The 27,282-nt window shown below is 37.4% G+C and overlaps 2 protein-coding genes across 4 annotated transcripts in view; both read left to right on the plus strand.

The window, feature by feature from the left end:
- Positions 1–27,282, plus strand: part of LOC106056272 (BAI1-associated protein 3-like) — a 328,613-nt gene that overhangs the window by 23,408 nt on the left and 277,923 nt on the right. The gene's annotated exons all lie outside the window — the stretch shown is intronic.
- Positions 17,526–26,558, plus strand: LOC129924508 (uncharacterized). The gene is made up of 2 exons (XM_056019449.1): positions 17,526–17,834; positions 24,139–26,558. The coding sequence occupies exon 2, from the start codon at positions 24,176–24,178 to the stop codon at positions 25,178–25,180; it is 1,005 nt and encodes a 334-aa protein (XP_055875424.1). The 5' UTR covers positions 17,526–17,834; positions 24,139–24,175; the 3' UTR covers positions 25,181–26,558.

Raw genomic sequence — 27,282 nt, forward strand, 5'->3', positions numbered from 1 at the left:
AAGTTAATTTCTAATTTTCGAGCCTTTTTTTTTTTTTTTTTTTTGCTGCTTTATAGCAATGTTTTCTAACTTAACCTCTCTTATCCCTCTTTTTGGTTAAATTTCATTGGAACCATTAAAAGACGGGGGAGGGAAGGAGCAAAACAAAATGGGAGTGCCATCAAAGGCCCATGCCTACCAGCAAAATGATGAGGCCAAACACAGCCTCGAAGACATCAAAGCAGTCCATGCCGCTTGTGCATTGCGCAAAGTACGGTCTAACGTTTTGCAAATGATAACACATACAGTGTATAGTGTATTTTTTTTTTTTTTATATTCTTGATGAATTTCAAACAAAATTAATTGTAATAAGAATTAAAAAAAAACAACAACAAAACGTGTTTGGGCCTTTGTGTCTTGCTGCTGTCACTTTTTTTTTTAAGTTGTCTGCGTTAATTTTTTTTTCTTTGGTCGCGACCAGACCGGCCCATTTGGAACCGGCCCACCGGGCATTTGCCCGTATAGCCAGTCCGCCCCTGAGGGGTAGGTTTGTAGACAGGGGTAGGTTTGTAGAAAGGGGTAGGTTTGTAGACAGGGGTAGGTTTGTAGACAGGGGTAGGTTTGTAGAAAGGGGTAGGTTTGTAGACAGGGGTAGGTTTGTAGACAGGGGTAGGTTTGTAGACAGGGGTAGGTTTGTAGAAAGGGGTAGGTTTGTAGACGGGTAGGTTTGTTGACAGGGGTAGGCTTGTAGGCAGGTGTAGGTTTGAAGTGCTTGACTGCTTTAAAAACAAACACTGCATTTAGTTTATAGTTATATTGAGAATGCATGTGTGTGTTTCTGTGTGAGTTTAATGTTGACCTGCTTTTCACACTTTCTTAGTTAATTTTGTAAAGTATTGCTGTGGGTAGTCGTTCTTGTCTGTTTTGATAATCAATACATCAAGTGCCGGAGAGACGGGTGTTCAATTCACTAGTAAAAATGATATCTCCGCACATTTAAATGGCTTCACTTGGTAAAGACGTATTCACAATACTAGTCCAATATCTAATGACTGGCCAGAAGATTATGTTCCCATCACAAAACTCACCCAGCAGATCTCTACCTACATAATCTCAGTCAGTCAATACAGACAGTCGGTCTGTTTATGTTTGTTGTCGAGTTGGTCAAACACAAATTCAACATCTGGCTCTACAGTGAGGAAAAAGGATAGACCCAACATGTCAATTTTAAGACTTCAAAAAAAAAAAAAAAAAAGAAAGAAAAAAGGCTTAAAACTATAGTCGTTCTTAGTGAATACAATAGTCTGGAGATAGATTCAATCTGTCCTCCCCCCCCCTCCACTTCCACGCACGTTTCCATACGTTTACCCGAACTCCCTTTGTGCCTGTATTGTCTTCACATATTGAGCTTTGTAGCGCGTATAATATAGTGTATAATATAAAAAATTCCCTGATATTTTAAAGGTAAATCTCAATATACCGTATTGAACATATTTTGTCTAGTTCGGGCCTCTTGATATAGTTTACGGCTTTAAAGAACAAGGTTAGCATTCTCTGGTGATGTTCCACAAGGGCAGGTTTCGCTTGTCCCGACTTTAAGCTTCCGGAACATATGTTGACTCATTCTGTTGTGTCCGGTACAAAATGAACAAAAATGTTAACATTTCTAGTTATACGTAGACTTAGATCCTTCCGCGCCGTTCGGCGCATTAAGCGGCAATCAGTCACCACAAAGATCTGTCACTGGCAATGTCTGAAGCCTTTTCCCATCTGGTGTCCACTGTTTTGCGGTCTTCCATGAAAGTGTGGCTCCAGGTTATACGAGGACGTCCCTGTTTGCGGTTTCCTCGTATTGGCCTTCATGTCATCGCAACTCTTGGTATGCGTAACTCATTTTGTCAGAGAACACGTCCAGCAAACCTTATGCGACGTTCTGTCACAACCTTACTAGGTTATATAGGCATAGGATTTCCTTGATTTAGACCCGATCTCTTTAAGTGACTCCTAAAAGCCGTCTTAGCCATTTTTGTTGCGTCACATTTAGTCTTTTCTCAATTTCGGCAGATGACTTCCAGGTCTATAGGTTGTAAAAAAAAAATCAACTCCTCCGTTCACCTTGCAATCTCCTTTTCTCTCTACTCTTAGTTACACACAAGCACACAAAAATCATCACACACACACGTACACACGAACATCCACATACACGCGTACACACACAGACATATCCACAGGCTCCAACATTCACACGGGCTGGGTTGAGGTGTAGACGATGTAAATAAATAATGTCTGGGTTTTTTGTTTTTTCATAATTTTATTTTTCATCTTTTCAAACCTCAATCAGTGCCCTCCCTCTTCTCTATATTTGTTTGGATCTGGACGAAACAGTGGCGCCACTGGGACACACATGCTGACCCAAAGCCATCAATAACTCAACATTGTTTTTGTTGATGTTTTTTTCATTGCTCAAATGTTTTATGTACGTGATCACATGTTGATGTTTTTAAAACCAACAAAACATTTTTGTTTGTTTTGTTAACTCTTTTAGGCCAGCATGTTATTGTGTGTGTGTGTGTGTTGATGAGTTAATAATCCTTTCCATAACTTGTGTATCTATAATTAATCACTATAACCATCTCGGCTAATGAGTCATTGGTTCTGCCCGATAAGACCAGTCTAATATGGAATGGGATGCCTGAGCCAGCCAGGAAAACCAGTGACTTGGCAGAATTTAAGTCATGGGTTAACATGTATTACTAGATGCATGACGCATAGGACGTAATCAACTTGTTTTTTGAAGTAACGTCTGTATTATATAATATAAGATAAGATAATATAGCCAGTGAAGAGCAGTTTGGGATTACAAGATTAATACACAGTATTTAGTTTTGTTTCGCTTCTTTCACTCTTTCTGCTCCAAGATTTGCTCCTATTTTTATAGAATCTGATCGATACACAATTAACGAAATAATTTCATTTCCGGTTCTAAGCTAAATTAATTAAAAGCAACCTTTCTTGTGCTACCCCCGTCATTGTGAAACAGCGTCACATCTGGCAAGCGTGTCGTAATATCAAATGAAAACTTAACAAACAATAAATCTGATTTTTGTCCTTGAATTAGGTTAAGACCAAACAGAAAAGTAACCGAATTCGACTTACAAACACATACACATATACACACACTGGTCACTATTTTAACCATCATTTGACCATCTCGAGATTTCTATTTTTTTTCCCCTTAGGACGTTCGTGTCTTACAACTCACTTTGGTCAAGCTTAGGTCTCTTACTTCATCATTATTCCCGCCCTTTTTTTTAAACTTGCTAATTTATTTATTAGACCAAGTCTGAGATTTATTTCTCCCATGCAGACATGCCCGACATGTTGAAAACGTGATCACAGGATAAACAGCAGAGATCTTCCAGAATCAAAATTGATTAGCATTCCATCAAATATTTCATTTTATTCAGAACTGAAAAAGTCCATTTCAAAATATTAACTTTCAGACATTTTGTGGCGCCATAAAAATCGTTCTAACAGGATAACACGTGACTTCCTTATTCTGAACCATGAAACTCAGATATCGATTTAGAAAACATTTTTATTTCGGTTCGTGCTCTTCTCAGACTGTTACTAGAAACACTTCGATCTGTATCACGTATTGTGTTGTCAGCTGGATATGTTTGTAAAATGTAAAATGTTGACATGTTTCGGATGTTCCTTCAGAGTTGAAGTTAGTTTACTTCCTAGTCCAAACCTCCCGCAGGACGACGCGGGATGGGATCGGGTAGGGTTTGAACCCGGGACCATCGATAAATCCAAACGACAGTCTAGCGGTCAAACCTTACGATTACTAACTTGATTTGTTTTCGGCGTAGTTTGTTGTTTACCTTATATTTCTTATGAAAAGTACGCAGTATATAAATAAAACTCTCTTACTTTTCACGTTCTCTATCTCTCTCTGTATGTATGTATATATATATATATATATATATATATATATATATATACGCCTACATTCCATCCTTGTTCCATCTCTGACCCAGCAATTAGCTATTCTAACTGAACCATATATTCAGCGGAATAGTCCTTTGGGCTAGAAATGAGATTAAAAAAAAAACGACAGAATACTAAAACCCAGTTTCTGGCATTGCTAAGCCATGTCATGAGCTAAGTCCAAGTTTCTAGCAGCACTTCGCCTGGCCTAAGCTTTGTCCACTCCCCCAACGTATGTAATGGTACATACCTGATGAATTATTCATGAGTCTAATCATCCAAATGGCGGGATGTCTGTTCTTTTTTTTTCTTCGTTTATTTTCGCGCGTATTTTATTCTGCTCCAATCTGGAGAAAGGGCGAATCCATTAAGGTGGGCCATGCAATACAATAGCATCTGCATTGTGTGTCTGTAATTAAATAGAATCTGTACATTTTGGGGGGAATTCCGTTCACCAGAAGCTAGAAATAATCTTTACATATTTTGCTTGAAACCAGAGGTGGGCAACTATATCTCGGGACAATGACTAGTTTGCAGCAGCGTCACAAGGGAAGATGCGATGGGTGCGGATCTCACAGAGTGACAATCAAAAGGGAATGACACCGAATTGTAAAAATATTTGTTTTTTTCTCAAGCACTATCACAGATTATCAAATAATAAGTCAGTATAACCTCCCTTGAAAAGTCTCGTTGAAAATAGATCACTTTCTTTACCAAACTCTCTGACGACAAACTCTTTCCAACAAAACTCGTCTGATAATCAACGTCCCACTGGGCTGGAAAAAAAAGTGTATGGAAATCTGGCAGAGATCGATACGTAAAGTTTGAGAAAAAAAAAAGAAAAAGAAATATTCATGTTCCCCCACGGGGTAGAACATCAACGCTGAGTGCCATTGTGTACATTAGAGTGAAAGATTTCTAGACTTGATCTCCACATCAACAGGGTTATCTTTCAAAAGCAAATCTGGCTTTGGTTACAATGTATAGAACTCGTTTTCTCAGTAGTTAATTATAGTAAAAAATAACTGTACAGACAGTTGTTACTTCTGACACCATGAATGTTATTGCTTGTAAATTGTGATTATTACTTGTAACTCTAAAGTCTAAATATTGGGATGATTCACCAATGATTACATTCGGTCTCACACTTCTGCTGTTATTATCCAATGATTACATTTGGTCTCACACTTCTGCTGTTATTATCCAATGATTACATTCGGTCTCACACTTCTGCTGTTATTATCCAATGATTACATTCGGTCTCACACTTCTGCTGTTATTATCCAATGATTACATTTGGTCTCACACTTCTGCTGTTATTATCCAATGATTACATTTGGTCTCACACTTCTGCTGTTATTATCCAATCATTTGTTTCGTTTTCTTGTTGCTTTTTCACGTTCTGTATTTTGTCAAGTCTCGAACCCTACAATGTTCTCCTCCAAATGACTCTGACTTTTTTTTTTGTATTGGAGATTTTCTTGCGTGATGTCAACTCCATAAATAGCCAACGTTTTGGTGTCTCTGGTATACAGAACACGGAAGTACTGATAAGCAAACTATTGTAATCAATACTATCATCAATTTTATGCACTTTTCTGCACTGTAGTCAAAGTGTACACTTTTTCTTCAGGAAACACCAAGTAATTATAATTCTTTTGAGTCGGCGACATTGATCTTTCCCTGACATTTTGTCCATTTATTTCAAGATGTCTCCTAATCTTCCTCCTTCATTTCTAAACGTTGTTTTTTAAGGTCCTATTATATCACTACCACATGTTTTCATATCTTTTTAAACATGTTAACAGGGTCTTAAAAATGAATGTGTAAGAATACAGGGAGATGACTGTGATTAACTTTCAGTTGTTCTAAATCTGCGATAAAAGAAACTAAATAGAAGGAAAGAACTGTGCTTATATATACAAAAGTCATATGTTGTAAAACAAGAATCTGAGGATATTCTGAAACAATCCCACAACATTAGTGTGTAGGTAAACCTAACATTTGTAACTGTAATTAAAAAAAAAGGGATATAGTTGTACCAATAATATGGCGCCACCCTAGCGCGACTGTTACATACAATAACGTCCCTATTAAAACAAAACGTTTCATCAGTGATGCTTGTTGGTGTGACAATGTCATTTTCATCAAGACTCAGAAGTGACTTTTGGTCTGAATAGTCCATGAGCTGACAATGACTTCAATGAATCATTCAAAGTGCTGCATGGTTTTGTTTGGGTTAGTCTGTTACCACGGGACATTCTGGTGAAATAGAAATAGCTTTAGGTTTAGTTTTGTTTGGGTCAGACTGTTACCACGGGACATTCTGGTGAAATAGAAATAGCTTTAGGTTTAGTTTTGTTTGGGTCAGACTGTTACCACGGGACATTCTGGTGAAATAGAAATAGCTTTAGGTTTAGTTTTGTTTGGGTCAGACTGTTACCACGGGACATTCTGGTGAAATAGAAATAGCTTTAGGTTTAGTTTTATTTGGGTCAGACTGTTACCACGGGACATTCTGGTGAAATAGAAATAGCTTTAGGTTTAGTTTTGTTTGGGTCAGACTGTTACCACGGGACATTCTGGTGAAATAGAAATAGCTTTAGGTTTAGTTTTATTTGGGTTAGTCTGTTACCACGGGACATTCTGGTGAAATAGAAATAGCTTTAGGTTTAGTTTTGTTTGGGTCAGGCTGTTACCACGGGACATTCTGGTGAAATAGAAATAGCTTTAGGTTTAGTTTTGTTTGGGTCAGACTGTTACCACGGGACATTCTGGTGAAATAGAAATAGCTTTAGGTTTAGTTTTGTTTTAATCTTTAGTTTTTCACGTTTGTCTCTCTGTCTCTTTTTCTCTCTATCACTCTCACATTCTCGCCACTCTCCCTCTCTATCCCATTCTCTTCCTGCTTCCCTCTCTCTCTTTCTTATCTTTTCATCTAAATATTCTCATCTCACTACCCTCTTTTTTTTTCTTATCTTATATAATACAGACGTTACTTCAAAAAAGAAGATGATTACGTCCTACGCGTCATGCATTTAGTCATGCATATTAACCAATGACTTAAATTCTGCCAAGTCACTGGTTTTCCTGGCTAGCTCAGGCAACCCATTCCATGCTCTAATAGCACTAGGGAAGAAGGAGTATTTGTACAAATTTGTCCTAGCATATGGGACGAGGAATGTGCCTTTATCTTTGTGTCTTTCAGAGTATTTTATTAAATTTTGTTTTTGTATTTGAAGATTATGGTTCAGTGTTTTATGTATGATTGTTACTTTACTTTTGAGCCTTCTGTCCTGAAGGCTTTCTAAATTTAGTGATTTTACTAAAGGTGTTACTCTAGTCAAATGTGAATATTCGTTTGTTATGAATCTCACTGCTCTATTTTGTGTCTGTTCCAGTTTCTTAATGTTTTCTTGAGTTGAGGGGTCCCAAACGGAGGATGCATATTCTATTATTGGCCTAACCAAGGTTAAGTAACATTTTAGTTTTATGTTCTTATTTGATTTATAGAAATTTCTTTTAATAAATCCTAATGCTTTGTTTGATTTTTTTGTAGTTTCATCAATATGTGGATTCCATGATAGTTTTTCATTTATTATAACACCTAGGTATTTTGCGTTTTTAGTCTATCACTTTCTCTCTCTGTATCTTCCCCTCCCCTCTCTCTCCCTGTCCCAATGTTTCTCTCCATGTTTGTCATTCTCTCCTAGTTACATTCTCTCTCTTCCACCATCTCTCTCTTTGTACCTCTCCATCCCTCACTCTCTCTCTCTTTTCAATCTCTCCCCCTCTCTCCCCCTTCTTCCTCCCCCTCTATCTCTTTTCTCTTATTTTAGAGAACATTCTCTCTTTTTCTGTTTTTGCTCTCTCTCTCGCTCTCTCACTTTTTGTCTCCCTCTCTGTTTCCCAATCTATCACATTTTCTTTTTTCTATTTATCTCCAGCCGTCTCTCGCTCTCTCTCTCTATCTCACCCTCTCTCATCGCCCCCACTGTCTTGTGTGCAATTGATGAATATTTATATCTCCACACCAATAGTACTGGTCAAGCCACACAAGTACAAGCCACTCCTAGAGAAACACAAAACTGTCCTGTATCACAAAGCTACAACTCTATTCTTAAATTCTCTTTCTTGGTTCATTTCCGTGAATAGCTAATTGAATATTCACCGGCTAATTCAATTAGAATTTCTTCCGTTATTTGTGAATCACGTGATTTTCTAACATTTCTATGCATGAAATAGACTTGGATGAAACTCATAGACCCATGCTCATGCAGTGATGTAAGTATTGCTCTGTTACTGACAGGATGTAAAAAAGAAAAGAAAAACATAACTAATAACTTACAGTTAGTGGCGGGGCAAGACCTAAACGTTGTGGGCTATGTATATTCTGCGAAGCTCTCTTGTGACGCTAAACGATGGATAGTATAAAACAATAAACACTTGCAACTGTGACGTACAGTGTACTGCTAAATAAACAGAAATGTATTGCTTTTAGACAGCTTCAGCCGCCGACTGTCTTGACCCATTATATTTCTTAGATATTTTTTTATTACTTTTAATTTTGAAAATCTATCATCTAAGTCTCCACTTACAGACATTGTTGACATATTTTGAATTACAGAGTACAACTAAACACTAGGTACAAGTCTATTTTCTGTAATGTATAAAAGTAGGTGATTAAGATGAAGTTTATTAACTAGGAATCTTTTTTTTTTTTTGTCATTCTTAAAATATTTCTGTAAGGCTTCATGTCTCTGCTTTACTATTTGACCAAAATAATAAACATTAATTTTTGATATTAATTTATGACGTGTGTATTTCTTTTATGTCACGGCTCCTGCGAGAAACGTAGTGGAGAGGCTAAGTACGCTTGCTGTAGCCTTGGCTACCTATGAAGGGGGATCGAGATAAGACACCCTACTCGAGCAGAGTTGTTTTTACTGAGCGCCTATAGGCCCGTCGAACCGCGAGGCCGCGAACGGTCACCCACTCGCCTACACCTTGCGCCGCCTCTGCCTCTGTTTAGAAAAAAAAATAGAATTTCATTTACAAGTTATATTGACTTAAAATTTTATGTCTATTTGAATCTTAATATAATTTGATTTTTATCTCTTATTTCCCCTTGCTGGCTCCATATCTCAGCCCATTACAACTGAAAATTATTAGAATATAGAAAATTATTTTTCCCTGGACATTGAAAAGGGTAAATAAATCTTACTGTATTGAGAGATATGGGTGTAAATTTGCAATTCTTTACCTTATTAAAGCTTTCTATTTTTTTAAAGTATTTTTTTTTCTTTGTTTCTCTGTATCCAATCTCTCTTATCTTTACCTCTCTATCCAATCTCTCTTATCTTTTTCTCTCTATCCAATCTCTCTTATCTTTTTCTCTCTATCCAATCTCTCTTATCTTTTTCTCTCTATCCTATCTCTCTTATCTTTTCCTCTCTATCCAATCTCTCTTATCTTTTCCCCTCTATCCAATCTCTCTTATATTTTACTCTCTATCCAATCTCTCTTATCTTTACCTCTCTATCCAATCTCTTATCTTTACCTCTCTATCCAATCTCTCTTATCTTTTACCCTCTATCCAATCTCTCTTATCTTTTCCTCTCTATCCAATCTCTCTTATCTTTTCCCCTCTATCCAATCTCTCTTATCTTTTCCTCTCTATCCAATCTCTCTTATCTTTTCCTCTCTATCCAATCTCTCTTATCTTTTCCCTTCTATCCAATCTCTCTTATCTTTTCCTCTCTATCCAATCTCTCTTATCTTTTCCCCTCTATCCAATCTCTCTTATCTTTTCCTCTCTATCCAATCTCTCTTATCTTTTCCCCTCTATCCAATCTCTCTTATCTTTACCTCTCTATCCAATCTCTTATCTTTACCTCTCTATCCACTCTCTCTTATCTTTTCCCCTCTATCCAATCTCTCTTATCTTTTCCCCTCTATACAATCTCTCTTATCTTTACCTCTCTATCCAATCTCTCTTATCTTTTCCCCTCTATCCAATCTCTCTTATCTTTACCTCTCTATCCAATCTCTCTTATCTTTACCTCTCTATCCAATCTCTTATCTTTACCCCTCTATCCAATCTCTCTTATCTTTTCCCCTCTATCCAATCTCTCTTATCTTTTCCCCTCTATACAATCTCTCTTATCTTTACCTCTCTATCCAATCTCTCTTATCTTTTCCCCTCTATCCAATCTCTCTTATCTTTACCTCTCTATCCAATCTCTCTTATCTTTTCCTCTCTATCTAATCTTTCTTATCTTTTCCCCTCTATCCAATCTCTCTTATCTTTTCCCCTCTATCCAATCTTTCTTATCTTTTCCCCTCTATCCAATCTCTCTTATCTTTTCCCCTCTAACCAATCTCTCTTATCTTTTCCTCTCTATCCAAACTCTCTTATCTTTTCCCCTCTATCCAATTTCTCTTATCTTTTCCCCTCTATCCAATCTCTCTTATCTTTTCCCTTCTATTCAATCTCTCTTATCTTTTCCTCTCTATCCAATCTCTCTTATCTTTACCTCTCTAACCAATCTCTCTTATCTTTTCCCCTCTATCGAATCGCTCCATGAGTTCCCTTGGGTTATGTTATGCCCTCTCGTCTGCACTTATGAAGCCCAAAAGACAACACTGGACAACAGTGGACAACACTGGACACTACTCTTTATCTCTCTCTTCTCTTTCGCTTCTGTTTTGAATGGAAACATTCTGAAAGATGTTCATTAAGCCTTTTGTTAAAGGTCAAACTCTGTAGACCTTATTATCTGTACTCTGACCCAACGGTGTTTTCAAATCCTCCGAGATGCCGCATGCACTCTCTACGTCAAACAAGTTCCCGTGTGTTATGGTTAGGCTCCGCGTGGCTACGCATTTTTCAAACGCCCTCTCTTCTGCACTTAAGATGCCCAAAAGATGATACTGGACAACACTGGACGACACTGGACACACAACGAAATCTGATAAGCAAGAGATTTAAGGGGAGACTAGAAGGAATTAACATGTCTCTAAATAACAGTATTCCTGGCAGTAACAGATACTAACGATTATCTTATTATCCCAAAAGAAGTCTAGTACTTCAACAATTGTGTGTCTGACAGAATATTTTTAGCGGCACGAGATAAGAAAAAATGTTTTGTGTGGTCTTTCTGTCCGCCCGTCCGTCCGTTCACTAACCTCGGTATTCATTTGGCAGTAGTTCATGTTATTTTAACGCTGACCCATAGACGGATACACATTCTCTTTGTAATCTTGTTAGGTCTAGCAGAGGCGTAGTGAGGGGGGAAGGGCCCCGAGCACCACCCCCAGGTGTCACCACCCGCAGAGAGAGGGACCAAACAATAAAAATTATTGTGGATATTTTTAGGTAATACATCCTAAGGTTATTTGGATTATATTATTATGAAATACTTTTTATTTATAAGTTTATATTTCTATGTGATGTTCATGGAAAATTTGGGAGGGGGCAGGGCGCCAATAACTTTTCTTGCTCCAGGAGCAAGTTTTGCTCACTAGGCCTCTGATTGTGTGGGGGTGTGTTTCAACAAACTAATTAACCAATGTAGGGCACCACACAATAAACTAATTAACCAATGTAGGGCGCCACACAATAAACTAATTAACCAATGTAGGGCACCACACAATAAACTAATTAACCAATGTAGGGCGCCACACAATAAACTAATTAACCAATGTAGGGCACCACACAATAAACTAATTAACCAATGTAGGGCGCCACACAATAAACTAATTAACCAATGTAGGGCGCCACACAATAAACTAATTAACCAATGTAGGGCGCCACACAATAAACTAATTAACCAATGTAGGGCACCACACAATAAACTAATTAACCAATGTAGGGCACCACACAATAAACTAATTAACCAATGTAGGGCGCCACACAATAAACTAATTAACCAATGTAGGGCACCACACAATAAACTAATTAACCAATGTAGGGCGCCACACAATAAACTAATTAACCAATGTAGGGCACCACACAATAAACTAATTAACCAATGTAGGGCACCACACAATAAACTAATTAACCAATGTAGGGCGCCACACAATAAACTAATTAACCAATGTAGGGCGCCACACAATAAACTAATTAACCAATGTAGGGCGCCACACAATAAACTAATTAACCAATGTAGGGCGCCACACAATAAACTTGTAATGCGTTCACACTTATATTTTCGATACATTGACTTTGGTATGTTTATTCAGAGATGGACAGAATTAAAATAAACTTTTATGAACATATGAATGAGAGTGTGAAAAGATACACGCGATATTGAAGACTCCGTTAGAGCCGTACTCCTGGTAGGCTCATTCATGAATCACTTTATTTCATCCCGGAGCCAAAGTTCACAGCTGCTGGCGTCATTTGACCCCACTGGCCTTGTCTAAAGACCACATGCATAATACAACAATGGAAAACAACATAGCAACACGACAAATCATTCCTGTGTACTTTTCAAGCACTACAAACACGCGAGGCACTAGGGAATTCTGGGACACAATGAGTAATGAAGTTATGTTTCGTTTCTGTTTCTTTATCAAAGGGAGGTAAGCAGTCTTGAATAATGGGCTTCTTTTTTAGTTCCACATTATTTCCCTTATAGTTAAACCAAAGTATATATCAATGATTCCCCCCCCCCCCTTGTACTGACTATACTACAATAGTAGGCTACGAAACAGGTCCTTTTGGGGAGGAGTAGTCTTATGTAAAATTACCAAAAAAAAAAACCATTTAAAAAAGATTTTCACGAGGATTGATTTCTTTAACGCAATAAACGTTTTATTTTCATACAACACCTTTATTCAAGTCATGGATCTCGAAAACGGCTCTAACGATTTTCCTAGAAATGTAGCCTAACAGTTGATGTGTATCGCTGAGAAAAGAATTGCTTTCTCGTTGGTCACACGAAGTAAACTCTAGTTTGGCCGTTATAGTTTTTCAAAGTATAAAAAGAAATAAATTTAAAATTTAATGAGGGAACTAGAAAATATTTCTGATAGTAGGCCTACATATATATGTCTTCGGGTATTTCTACATTCTTTCATAAATTAATGTTACAAAACATTTTGCGCATTAACTTCTAAGGGATCTAAAGGCTTATCATTCTCATCTCTCTCTGTCTCTCTCTCTTTCTCTCACTCTCTCTCATCTGTCCCCTGACGTTTGTCGTAGGGGTGCTGTGACAGTAACCAAAGCCCTCCACTTTTCCCGGTCAGCAGCGTAGAGAGAGGCTGGTCCATTCTTGTGTGTTATCCAGCTAGCCTATCATTAGAATATTATTAAGTCTAGTAGATTTTTACATTCACTTAACCAAGATTTCTTCTCAGATAAAGAGGGGGGCAGGGCGAATGGGGGATATTTTTTAAAATAAAATCTAACATTCATAAGTTATAAAGAGTGAAGTAATCACTCTATAAGCTGTACTCCTCATTCACGTGCCAACTTAAAGACAAGTCTCAGTAAAAGTTGGATAAAAAGTTATTGTTTTTTTATATATTTTTTTTTCTTGTTTGATTTAAAAATCGGATATTTTGGGGTGGGGGTTATGATAAGTGATATAGCTACCCACACAGCACCCTGGTCAATATTTGTCCACACAGGAATCCCCCCCCCCCCCAAAGATCACTAGCTCTGGAATGAGGCTAAACTATACTTGTTTTGTGAGCTTAAAGTGTGTGTTTTGTGAACGTGGGGGTGGGGGGGGGGAGAGGCATTAACTAATGTAGGTTACTATACAACAAACTTGTAATGTGTTGACAATTATATTTTCGATACATTGACTCGGTGATTGACTTGGTGATTGACTTGGTGATTGACTTGGTATCTTTATTCAGAGATGGAGTCAAAATGTTTGAAATTAATAATTACAACGTTTTATTAAAGACATTATAAGGCAATTAAAGACAAGCCATCTCATTAGAAGGCAATTAAAAACAAGCCATCTCATTAGAAGGCAATTAAAGACAAACCATCTCATTAGAAGGCAATTAAAGACAAGCAATCTCATTAGAAGGCAATTAAAGACAAGCAATCTCATTAGAAGGCAATTAAAGACAAGCCATCTCATTATAAGGCAATTAAAGACAAGCCATCTCATTATAAGGCAATTAAAGACAAGCCATCTCATTAGAAGGCAATTAAAGACAAGCCATCTCATTAGAAGGCAATTAAAGACAAACCATCTCATTAGAAGGCAATTAAAGACAAGCAATCTCATTAGAAGGCAATTAAAGACAAGCCATCTCATTATAAGGTAATTAAAGACAAGCCATCTCATTATAAGGCAATTAAAGACAAGCCATCTCATTAGAAGGCAATTAAAGACAGGCCATCTCATTAGAAGGCAAAGTCCCGTAGAAATGGGGGACACAATGAGACATTGACAATTACAATCAAATAGAAACAAGGAAAATGTCGTTTTATGTTCAAACAATGAACTAAGATTAAAATGCATGGTGTGTACATGCTAATTGAAACAAAACTAAGCTCCTTCCGGACATCTGGACATCGAATCTCACTCCAAGGCCAGCGCAAACGTAGGCCATATGCCTGGCCCATTACTCAACATCAGTACCACACTGACCTGGGCATGGCTCTCTCTGGATCAATACTAGCTAAATGCCGACTTAAAACTAGGCGCACCTTCCCGTTTTTGACTTGCAACACTATACTACTGGTTAACAACTAAACCGCTCTAGGCGTATTCTATCTTAACTTGTAAAACTTAAAACAGCTTGAACAACTTCATTGTGTGCAAAGCTAAATATAACTTTTATTACACTATAGACACATTTAACTTATATTTTATAACTAATCTAACTCACTGTAAAAACACGTCTTTTCACTGGCATTGTGAAGTCGCCTTGAGTATCCAAGCCTGACTATTCGTTTATAGAAGGCCTGAACACTTACCTGCTACGTCACAGCCTGGTAGTTTGCCCAATAGCTCACTGCCACGTCGTATGTGACGTAGCAACAAGCTATTGGTCTCCACTGCCCACAGGTTGCGAAGTTGTACGTCAGTATTCAGGCTTTCAATGACAATTGGTCTCGACCAAAGACAGCAGTACCGCTTATATTGCATCATTCACACTGCATGACCATCAACCAATCGCTAACCTCTTCTCACCGTCACCATAGTCACACACACACACACACACATACAGTCCATAACATCACTCCCCCCCCCCCCCCCCAAGCGTCTTGAACTCGATTAGGTGTATCATGGGATGTCGCTCTAGTCCTAGTACATGCAGAAACCGTCAACTCATAACAGACGGGAAACCGTTTCAAACCAGACGTCTAACTTACCGTCTAAGTCATATACTTAGAAATGACAACAACAAATGCACTGGGAAGACGTGTGCAAAAATTGTGGGGCAATGAAAAAAAAAATCACTACGTGAGAAGCAGACGACAGTGAAGAAAGTTTACTGCTATTTAAACTGTAACCACATGTTGGATCTTTATGAAGTTCATGTATGTATATGTATGTGTATGTATGTGTATGTATATGTATGTGTATGTATATGTATGTATATATATGTACCTGTATGTATATGTATGTATATTTTAGTGTTATATGCTAGATGGGAAATATGTTGAACTAAGGGAACTAATCACTAAATCTCTGATACTGATAGATACTTAGAACAGAAGTCAAATCTATTAAATCAAATGTTTAAGATGTGACGATCAGTGGCGTGACTAGGGTGGGTGTCACCCGGTGCGGTCATCTCATGATGTCATTCCCCCCCCCCCCACGGCCTACAATAACTTTCTCGTTGGAATGTACTTTTTGATGAACACAGTGCTAATTACCCACATTCATTGGTTACACTGACGACTGTATGGATCTGTGACTGTCATGTATTTGTTAACCTGTCTTTGTTAGCGGAAGTTTATGATGTATGGATCTGTGACTGTCTTCTATTTGTTAACCTGTCTTTGTTAGCGGAAGTTTATGATGTATGGATCTGTGACTGTCTTGTATGTGTTAACCTGTCTTTGTTAGTGGAAGTTTATGAGTTTGTGTGCGTGTGTTTACCTTTTTTTCTTGTTTTTTAGTATTTTTTTTAAATTAATTCCAGTCATGTTCTAATAATAACAGATAGAAGGAAAAGAAGAAAAAAACAACACTTTATCTTTAGCTGGGCAGTTTGAGCAACAAAGTTCAATTCAGTACACACTACAAGCCGTATGAAAAACATTCTAGTATTACCATGAAAGACAATGTATAATATTTGCTTAACTTGGCACGGAGCCTAAAAAGAATGATCAAACTATACAGCAGCGAAACAAATTTTATGGAGATTTTTATTTTGGATTTTATTCGACCTCAATATCCGGCTTGACTCAATTTATTTTTTTTATTTTCTGAACTCTGCTACAACATTTTTTTTTTCATAATGGAGTCATTGTTAGGAGTAGTTGACGCTTTAGTGCTTTAATTATCAGCTTCATTGAACCAGCTTAAATATACAGTTTAAATTAATAGCTCAGTAGCTCAGACGTGGTTTGATGTAGAAGCTGGTCCTACGTTTGACTTGGTCTGATGTAGAATCTGGTCCTAGGTTTGACTTGGTCTGATGTAGAATGTTGTCCTAGGTTTGACTTGGTCTGATGTAGAATCTGGTCCTAGGTTTGACTTGGTCTGATGTAGGATCTGGTCCTAGGTTTGACTTGGTCTGATGTAGAATGTTGTCCTAGGTTTGACTTGGTCTGATGTAGAATCTGGTCCTAGGTTTGACTTGGTCTGATGTAGAATCTGGTCCTAGGTTTGACTTGGTCTGATGTAGAATGTTGTTTTAGGTTTGACTTGGTCTGATGTAGAATGTTGTCCTAGGTTTGACTTGGTCTGATGTAGAATCTGGTCCTAGGTTTGACTTGGTCTGATGTAGAATGTTGTCCTAGGTTTGACTTGGTCTGATGTAGAATACTGTCCTAGGTTTGACTTGGTCTGATGTAGAATACTGTCCTAGGTTTGACTTGGTCTGATGTAGAATACTGTCCTAGGTTTGACTTGGTCTGATGTAGAATGTTGTCCTAGGTTTGACTCGGTCTGATGTAGAATGTTGTCTTAGGTTTGACTTGGTCTGATGTAGGATGTTGTCTTAGGTTTGACTTGGTCTGATGTAGAATGTTGTCTTAGGTTTGACTTGGTCTGATGTAGAATACTGTCCTAGGTTTGACTTGGTCTGATGTAGAATGTTGTCTTAGGTTTGACTTGGTCTGATGTAGAATGTTGTCTTAGGTTTGACTTGGACTGATGTAGAATGTTGTCTTAGGTTTGACTTGGACTAATGTAGAATGTTGTCTTAGGTTTGACTTGGTCTAATGTTGGATCTGGTACTAGAGTCTTTCATAAACATGTTCAGAGTTCCCAAACGATCAGCGGTGCAACACGTTGATAGCCTTTAAAAAAAACCCACTGACTCTAACTGTGTTGAGTGTTGCCATTGAAGATTCGGCTGCCATATCACTTACTCATTTAAAAAAAGGGTGTTTAAGTGTGTATGTGTGTGCCTATGTGTGCGCCGAAGTTATTGCGCTGTTAAAGTAATAAAGCCTGGACCTCGGGACGACGAACCTGCGGTGTGAAATAAATTTTATGAACGTCAATGATTGGAGGGTGGGGAAGGGGGTGAGTGGCGTTTTAGGGGGAGGGGGGATTTACATCTTCAGACATTGCGCCAATAGCCAATCTGTTGTTTGGTTTCAATCTTTCTACACAATTAGGTAGAGAGCGAGCTAAACACTTGGAAGCATATTGCCCTTTGTACTTGAATGTCTATCAGGACTGTCTGTTGCTTTACCATTGAAGGTAACCAGCCTATTTGTTTTCTTTTTTTTTATAAATAATATACAGACTCTACAAATTATGAGATGAATTCCTTAAGAAATGACTAAACATATATACTTATTTATTTATATGTTTTGAGTTAAATTGAAAAGCTAGTTTTACAAAATAATCTGGACAGAAACAGCTAAAGCAACGCAAGGCAAACTTTTTGTTTGTTTTCACATTTGTTTTCACATTCATAAAGTGAATTGCTGTCAAGTGCCCGCATAATGAGATTTATATATAGGTCAGGTTTACAAATCTAAATACAACACAATGCTCAATTACCCAGATTTGGTATCTAAAAAAGGGAGATATAATTTCTTTACCATTATTCTCTTTTTGTTAATGATGTCCTGGTACACCAGAACTAAACCTATGGTCGACAGTTGTCCTTACTGTTAGATCTAGATTTGAAATATGATAGCTAAATGCTGACTGTATACTATCACGCTCACTTCAAGGATCAAATGTAAACTTTTTTTTTAGGCTATTCGTTGTTAATAATGTACATCTCTACACCTCGGTTTATTAGAGGCTTCATGTTCCTATGTTAGCCCGTATATTGGGAATGTATTTAAAAACAAAAATTAAATTCTCTTTGAAAAAAAAAAAAAAAAACAGATTTATCCAATTGATCTAGCGGTCGTGATTAATAACATGTGGTCCGAAGGGTGGATTTAAGTCTTATAAGAAAAAAGGGGGTGGGTGAGGCCGATGCACAAGTGTGAGGTACAATCAAGGTCGATGTAACATAATTATGTCTGTATTTAACATGATCGTCCTACGATTATATACTTGTTAATCAGGGCGTCTTGTAGTGTTGTGTTTTGACCAGCTGAAGAGCTAAACATTACGAGGGCTCAAAGATCTGGACAAATTTGATCATCAAATCGCGTATGATGGAGACATATTGAAATGTTTTTTTTCCAAAAGAATGTAATGAGTCGATCTAGTTGCAGGTCCTAGTTAGAACATAAAGGCGTCGGCTTTTTAATTAATTATTTTTTTTATTCATTGCGAATAGAGCTTCATGTGTGCTATTATTTTCCAAAAAAAAGTAGGAAATGATATCGTTATTTAATTATTGTCTACTTCGCCTAAGCATTTTACATGAAGTGTAGGCATTCTACAGAATGACTAGATCTCTTTCAGGCAATGTAGAAAATATTATATCTAGAAATATATTTAAATATAAAATATAATACATTTATTTTTTAAAAGAATTATAATATGAACATCAGGGAATCTGAAGATGAAAGCACATTGTAGGCCTTGGTCTTTACAAAAAGTTTCTGTAGAGAAAATAGTTTTTTAAATCAACGATTCCTATTTTAAAATAGTTTTACACATAAGTAAAAATCATCTTACTAGTCTACGATGAGTGGATTTTTAGTCAGCTGGTCCAATTGTTTACCTTAGCAGTGACAGAAGTTTGAAATAATTCATAGCAGTAGGTTGCTCTCATTCTTTTCTAAACATAAGTTTCATCTAAAAGCTAAATAATAAAATAAAATATTACAGAAGAAAAAAAGTATAATAAGATAATAATGTTTTAATCATTTGTATCGTACAAAAATGTGACAAAAGAAAATGTCCATAATGCCTAAAAAAATAAGTAAGTATCTTCTTCCAGACATGGGCGTAGCGAAGGTTTTGAGAGTTTCCCCCCCCCCATATATATATAAATGTATATGTGTGTGTGTGTGTGTTTGTATATGTGTGGACGTAATTAACCTCTATTACTTCCAACCCTTCTTTTGGAAGAGTATTGTACCCTAGAATAGTCTCTTCCTAGAGTTATTGGAATTTGTTGACTGTAGTTTGCTTTAGATGACCAAAAAGTTGCACATCCAGGGGAAGACAACAAGCAAAATATTAAAATACATAACAAAATAAACAAAGCTTATCGAAGGGAATACTCCACACACATATCTCTCTCTATAATGTAGAAGCTATTTCCCATTTCCAATATCAAACAAAACAATTAACTACCAATAATTAATTGAATAATTGTTTCATTATATAATGGATTAATATTTTGTTAGGTACGATAGATATATGTTAAAGTTTCAGCTTGTTCCGATATTGGGTGTGAGAGAAATAATTCATCTAAGGAGACATACTCTACATATTTAGCCATATGTGTTACTGAAGGATTCATTTCCATTATTGGTATCAAACAAATAATTAATTACCAGTAATTAATTGATTAATTGGTTCCTTTTTTTTTAATTCATGTATGCTCTTCGCCAATAAATAATTGTACAAAGTTTCAACTTGATCCAAGAACGGAAGTTGGAGAAATAACATGTACACACTTATGACCAGACAAACAGAATGAGTTGGTGTAAGCTTTGTAAAAAGAAGGACAAAGCCGTACAAAGGAGCTACAATACACACAAAAATTATTTAAAATAAAAAACAAAACTTAAAAGAACTAGGCTTGCTGTGTATTTGGTGTCAGCAAATAATAAGCTGTAAGAGACAGGTCTAGTAAGTCTAGAAAGTGTTTCTCAGACGAAGCGAAGTTTGATATTAGTTCAATGTTTAGGCAATCAAAGATGAAGAGGGAAACTCCATGTCTGACATTATCTTTCAATATTAGTACTTACAACGCCTCTTTCTGGAGAATCTATTAGTTTTCTTTATCAGGACCTAAATGTCAGCCTGACATTAAGAATTTTAAAAATATATAAATATTTTCCTTGTAGCTTTGTTCATTCTTAAGGTTGTTGCTTATCTTTGTTATGACGATATAATTTGTTGTGTTTGGTTAGAGGCTCTATCAGCATTTTCTTTTTACCTCAATAGCCACTGGCTGTAAGAGCTTCTTGTGTTATGTATAAAAATATTTACACATGCAATGGATACATTTATTAACTTGTGTTTTTCACAACAGTCACTACGTCAGTTCCAGCAGGTCAAAGATCATGACATCGACACGTATTTACCTTGATCACAAATCCTTCTTTTGACTTTTCGTACATCACAATATGAAACGTCATCTATATCAACAATTTACCTAGCTTAGTAAATCTGTGGCACTGTAAACACACTGGGACAGTCAAGACAAAATTGATCAGAATACTGGCCAATAGAAACTTTATTCGAGATTAATGATAAAATGAAATGAAATGAACAACTCACCATCTTAAGTAGTTCTAGTCTTATTTCGGAAGGCCTCTCGCAGAGGCGTAGTGAGCAAAACATGCGACCGGGGCAAGAAACTTTATTGGCGACTCCCCCCCCCCAATTTTCCGTGAACATCACATTTATAGGCTTAAAAAAAGTATTTAATAATAATAGAATACTAATAACCTTAGAATTCATTATCTAACTAAAATATGTACAATAATATTTTTTGGTGCCTCTCTGCTTGTGACGCCCCCGTGACGGAGTCGCCCGGGGCATCGTGCTTCCCTTACCGCTTTCTCGCTACGCCTCTGGTCTAGCGCTTTGTATGGAATGCTGAAAGTTGCATTTTGCTGGTAACATATATACATGTAAAGAAAAACTGAAATACAATTTAGTACCCCCCCCCTCTTCCCACTGAAAAAATCCTGGCTACGCCCATGCAAAAAGATTTTTAAAAAACTCACATTAATTCTAAAAGTAGGGCTAACTCTTCTTGATTGTAATTCATCTTTATACATCACAGCTCTATCGTGGGCGTCTCTAGAAGAATGAATCGAGTCCGTTTCGCTGTCTCCAATTTCTTTTTCTTTTTCTGTACGCCTTCATGACTGGATGTTCACTCTCATTGCTCTGACCTTGTTTGTACTGGCGTGCCTTGCCCACCAGATCAAGAGGTCGCGAGTGAATGTATACAAAGTCTAATCACTCTCGGCTTCATGTTGTCTGCTACTACAAGTGGTCTAAGTGTGCAGTGGTATGCCAATGGCTACACACGTTTCGACAACATCACCATCGTCTGCGCCTCGGTCAACTGCATCGCCTGCTTGATGTGCATGTTGTATCTCTTGTGTCTACGCCGTAGCCAGGACCATAAGCTCAAGGGGAAGAGAACTCACTACTTCCTGTTGAGGTTTTTTCTTCAAGCGCCCTACTTCTGCTTTGTTTACGTCTCTGTTAGCGGCGGTCCAGGGCATTACACGGTTATCTCCCTGGTCCTGTTTACAGCCTCGTATTTCACCCATCATGTTCACAACTACGTGAAGATCGAGTTGGACGGCCGTTACAGACATTGCTTTGTGTTCTCCGGCCTCCTCGCGTCCACTGTGCTCTCAGGCTGTGCTGTACGCTCATACAATGCAAGCTCTGTCAGCTTCATCGTCGCCATCTTTAACGTGGTCAGCTATTCGCTTGACTTTGTTTACATTCACTCTGTCAGACGAGGCTATGCTGTTCACACCGGTGTCACTCAAGAGGCTTGTGCACCTGGGCACTGGTCATCTTTGTTTACAATCGAGAACGTTCCATCTGTCTCGGCTTCCGGTCAGCATGGAAATACCTGGGCGATCAATGTTCAGTCTCCTGACACGACCAACCCTATCCGGACTCAAACACTTAGCTTCAATACCTATGTCAGGGCGTTACCACCCACAGCTCCGAACGTGAAACAAGATTCAACAGGTAGATATAATGATCTCTTTTCTGTCTCTTCTGGGCCGCAAGCTATTTCTCGAGAACCACCCGCCTACTCTGACGAAGTGAGAGTTTGGTTAACGTCATCACAGGTAAATGTTATTTATGCCAGTGATGTTGAGCCTCTCCTGGGAGAAGCTGTCAACACAGGAGGACATGAGGCTACTCCGAAAGAACACCTAGTTACCGGAACTCTCACATCTGAGATAAATGTCGGTCCTATGGTAACTCGTCTTTAGAAGTGTTGATGGTATTCAACCAAAATAAACAGCTTATATACATTTGATATATATTTTATTATTTATAGCTATTATTATTTTTTTAGATCTTGAAATTTATATATTGGATGCCTTGGTCTATAATAAGTCGGGTATATTAGAAACCTTTGTCCAGAATAAGTCATATGTATAAGAAATCTTAGAATACGTGAGGTATAGTAGAAACCGACGGATAACGAAGGTGTAATGTGACTAGCACAACGACCAAACGCACATTACAGTGGGGTGGACTCAGGTTCAACCATAAAACCCCGAAATTAAAAATCCCAGCCTTTTCCCATACCCCGTCAGTTCGGAAACCAAGTCATTTACCACTAAACCACCTCGCTCCTGTCACCTGTCTAGATAGGCTCTAATAAAAAGTCTAATTCTAAGGCTTGTCTGGCCAGCGGTTCATACGCATCTACCTGGAGACAGGTATTGATGAATTCCTGGATGTGTTTTTTTTTCGTGGTGGTGATGGTGGTTCTCCAGATGCTTCCTAAAGTAGTATTGACTTAACAATAACAATAGTGTACAAAGGCTAGTCGAGTTTAATTGTTATTGAGTTAGGCTGCTATGTACTTTTATGTACTTTTATGTACTTTTCGGTGACAAGTCACATTGAAGCACGCTGTTTAAAAGTAGAGTAAAGGAGTTTTCTTTTTTCTCTACCCCCAATGGAGAGGGTTGGACCACTTCGTGTAGCTCTGATGTAACTGAAGTTTAATGGATGTCCCTGTTTACCAAACAATGTAAACATATTTAAATATTTATATCAATTATTGTATATCTTATTTGAAATTTATAATATGTAATTTCTCTTTACTGAGACTAAGTAGTGGTTTGTATTAAAAGAAAGATGGTAAAGAATTAATAGCTCCTTTTTGATGTAAATTTTTTGGTATATGACATTGTGTTTTGAGTTGAAACTAAAATCAATAGTTTTCTATTAGCTAAGAGAGTATGAGAGAACTCACAGATTCCTTCATGTGTTTTTCACTTCAGAAATCTAGAGCATAAATACACTCAAAGACACTGAACTGTAGATCAAATGTTGTACACGTTTAGTACTTTGTGTCCGGCATATAAATGCATTTCTTTAGCCATAGGGCTGGACAGACAGACAGACAGAAGTTTAGAAAACTAGTGTTTAATGCAGTTTTTCATTGTCGACTTTAACTTTAAACGCAACTCACAGTACACGTGAATTATCGACTCAAACTTGATTAGGCTATTGGATTTCCTGGATGAATTTATCTATAGAAATTATAATATGACCTAACAATGTGAATTTAATTTTTAAACATAAAAAATATAGCTTGTATAAATAATGAAACATATAGCTTATATATACTATAGGCCAAACTCAATATTAAAGATGAATGTTAACTCAGTAAATACTCCTTTTTACACTACAGCGTGCTCGTGCAAGTTTGTCCCTGGAGAAAGAATTAAATGGAGAAATTTGAATTCCTTCTCTCAAGTTTCATTTTCTATTTCGCATTTTTCAACTCCATCTACGCTTTCCTTCGCGGACAGGACTGGATCTTCACACTCATGACTCTGACCTTGTTAATACCTTCATTCTTTGCATATCTGGTCATTGGCCACCGACAGGTGAACGACAACGCACGCCTGCTAAAATCCGCGGTCATCTTTGGCGGGTTCTGTCTGACTTATCTTACAAGCTTAGTCTGTATGGTTTGGTACTCCCCTGCCTTCGCCAAGTCCGACAAAACCACTTACAAGTGCTCCGCTGTGAACTGTGCCTCGTGTCTGCTGCTCATCTGGCATATGCACATCTTCCAACGTTTTAGTCCTGCCAATGACCACAATGTTAGTATTGGCGGGAAGGAGAAAATCCACTTGTTTTTCTTACATTTTCTCTTCTGCTTAGCATACTTCTGCTCCATTTACGTCTGCGTCAACCAACATGTCTGTGCATTCACGGTTATATCCCTTGTCATATTTACATCCTGGTTTTTTGTACATCATTTTCACAGCTTAATGGAGGAGATGGAGCCGGATGTAGATTATCTGAAGTATCGGGAAATCCCCAGTCTTACCCTCTTCTCGTCAATCGGGTATGCGGGGTTCGCTACACGGCATTACGACCAAGACTCGGTCAGTTTCATCCTCTCTGTCCTCAACCTCGTCTGCTATTTCCTTCACTTCCTGTACATCTACGTTGTCCGCTGGGATGGCTTGGACATTTGGGGAAACGTATGGGAGAGGTCAAGTCCTGGCGTCCATCCCATTGAGTCACAAGAGGTCATTGCTTCTGCGGCAACGGCAGACTCCAACACAAGTGTTCCAACAATGCCAGCTTCTTCTGTGAGCAGGACCACTATTAGGACGACCACTCTCCGATCGCCTGTCGAAGACCCATCTACCAGATCAAGCTTTTCCTCAGCTTCTGCTTCTGCCTACCATGTCAACACTAACATAACTCCTGAGTAGGAGATGGCCAGTATATACAACCAAGATTTAATATAGTCTTAATTATACTATTATTATTATTATTATTATTATTATATATATATATTAATATTTAGTTAAATAGCTTTTATAAATCTAGTAACTTACTTATTACGATAGAGCCTTGGTCTTTAATAACTGTAAAACCTTTTGTTTTTATAAAACTTTATATTCGATGAAGATATGACTCAAAGTTCTTAGATCTTTGTTTGATCACACTGACAACTTTATTCTTAAGCCTCACTGAAAACATACAATTTAATTGAAATTGACAATTTAACTATTGTATTTGTTTTGCCACAAAGCACTAAACTAAAAACATACAGCCTCACTGAAAACATACAGCCTCAATTTAAGTATACAGTCTCTCTCGAAATATACAGCATGACTCCAAATAAAGAGTCTCAATTCAAACGAAAAGTCTCACTGACAACATACAGCTACCTCCAAACATATATCATTATTACAAAAATACATCATAACTGCAAACATACAGCCTCACTGAAAAACATACAGACGCACTGCTAATATGAAGCCTCACAGGAAAACATACAGCTTAACAGGAAAACATACAGCTTCACTGCAAAATATACAGCTTACTGAGACATACAGCCTCACTCCGAACATGCAGATTCACCGCAAACATATATCATAATTGTAAACATAACGGCCTCACTGGAAAACATACAGCCTCACTTCTAACATACAATCTCACTGGAAAACATACAGCCTCACTGGAAAACATACAGCCTCACTGGAAAACATACAACCTCACTGGAAAACATACAACCGGTGAAGTTCTACTGTAATGGTCAACTAGGGTGAAGTTTTACTGTCATGGTCAACTAGCGGTGAAGTTCTACTGTCATGGTCAACTAGGGTGAAGTTTTACTGTCACGGTGAACTAGCGGAGAAGTTCTACTGTCATAGTCAACTAGTGGTGAAGTTCTAGTGTCATGGTAAACTAGCGGTGAAGTTCTACTGTCATGGTCAACTAGCGGTGAAGTTCTACTGTCATGGTCAAGTAGCGGTGAAGTTCTTCTGTCATGGTCAAAGCCTGGACATTTTTTAGTTTAGCAAGGTTAGAAGATCACACACACACACACGAAAAAAACATTTCTTCTCTAAATACAAATCGAGAACAATTTACCTAAATATAACATACCATATTCAAAACACAACAATTTTAAAATAGTCTCTTCTACCGTATTACATTGTAACTACATGTTTATCCTTTCAAAATAATTTAATGATCGCTTGTGTGATATTGTATTGAGATATACTCGCTTTCAAATATGTAAAAAAAAAATAATAATCTTACTTTTTCTCCTCTCATCAATAAAAGTAACAATTTTTTTTTTTTGTTTTGGACTTTGTGAAATAAGTGTCTCTGTAGGACTGCCAACTTTTGTTCATTTTGGAAAGAGAGCATCTTTCGTTGATCAATGCCTAACATCCCATTGGATTCGACATTACAATACTTAATCAAATTATATTCAATTATATTCTTATATTGTGATATTATGCATACATTCTTTTTGATCTACCATAGCAAAGATTGTCTTAAAGGGGATTTCCTCTTCTCTTTCTCTCCTCAGAGAAAATGATTCCTAATAATTAGATCCATGTACTTAACCTTTGCAGAGGGTGCGATGGCTGAGAGGCTAAGCCGGTGGCTAAGTGGTTCAGAGCTTGGCATCCGAATCCTGGGCCCTGGGTTCCAATCTAGGTGAAGACTGGGATTTTGAATTTCGGGATTTTAGGGCGCCACTTAGTCCACTCAACTCTAAGGAGTACCTGACTTTAGTGACTGAAAACATGTTCATTTTAACAGTGGGCAAAATAATTAGGTGACCAAAACATCATCTGCCCTAAAGCTCGCAAGGTCTGAAACTTGACTTTTGCTTAAATTTTCCATTGACTACGAAATATTTTTATTTTGTTGTACAAAGTATTTTTAAGTAAAATTATTTGAGAAAAAACTGTTAATTTAGTATTAACTTAAAAAACAACAACGCTGAGTATATGTGAAACAATTCCACTTTGAATATATGCGCAAATGGTTATTGACATTTATGTGCTCT

This window comes from Biomphalaria glabrata, chromosome 2 (genome assembly GCF_947242115.1).
Source record: "Biomphalaria glabrata chromosome 2, xgBioGlab47.1, whole genome shotgun sequence".
Taxonomy (NCBI): Eukaryota; Metazoa; Mollusca; class Gastropoda; family Planorbidae; genus Biomphalaria; species Biomphalaria glabrata.

What these genes read in the sequence shown, in the direction of transcription:
- LOC129924508 (XM_056019449.1), top strand. Translation starts at nt 24,176, where the DNA reads ATGGAGAAATTTGAATTCCTTCTCTCAAGTTTCATTTTCTATTTCGCA.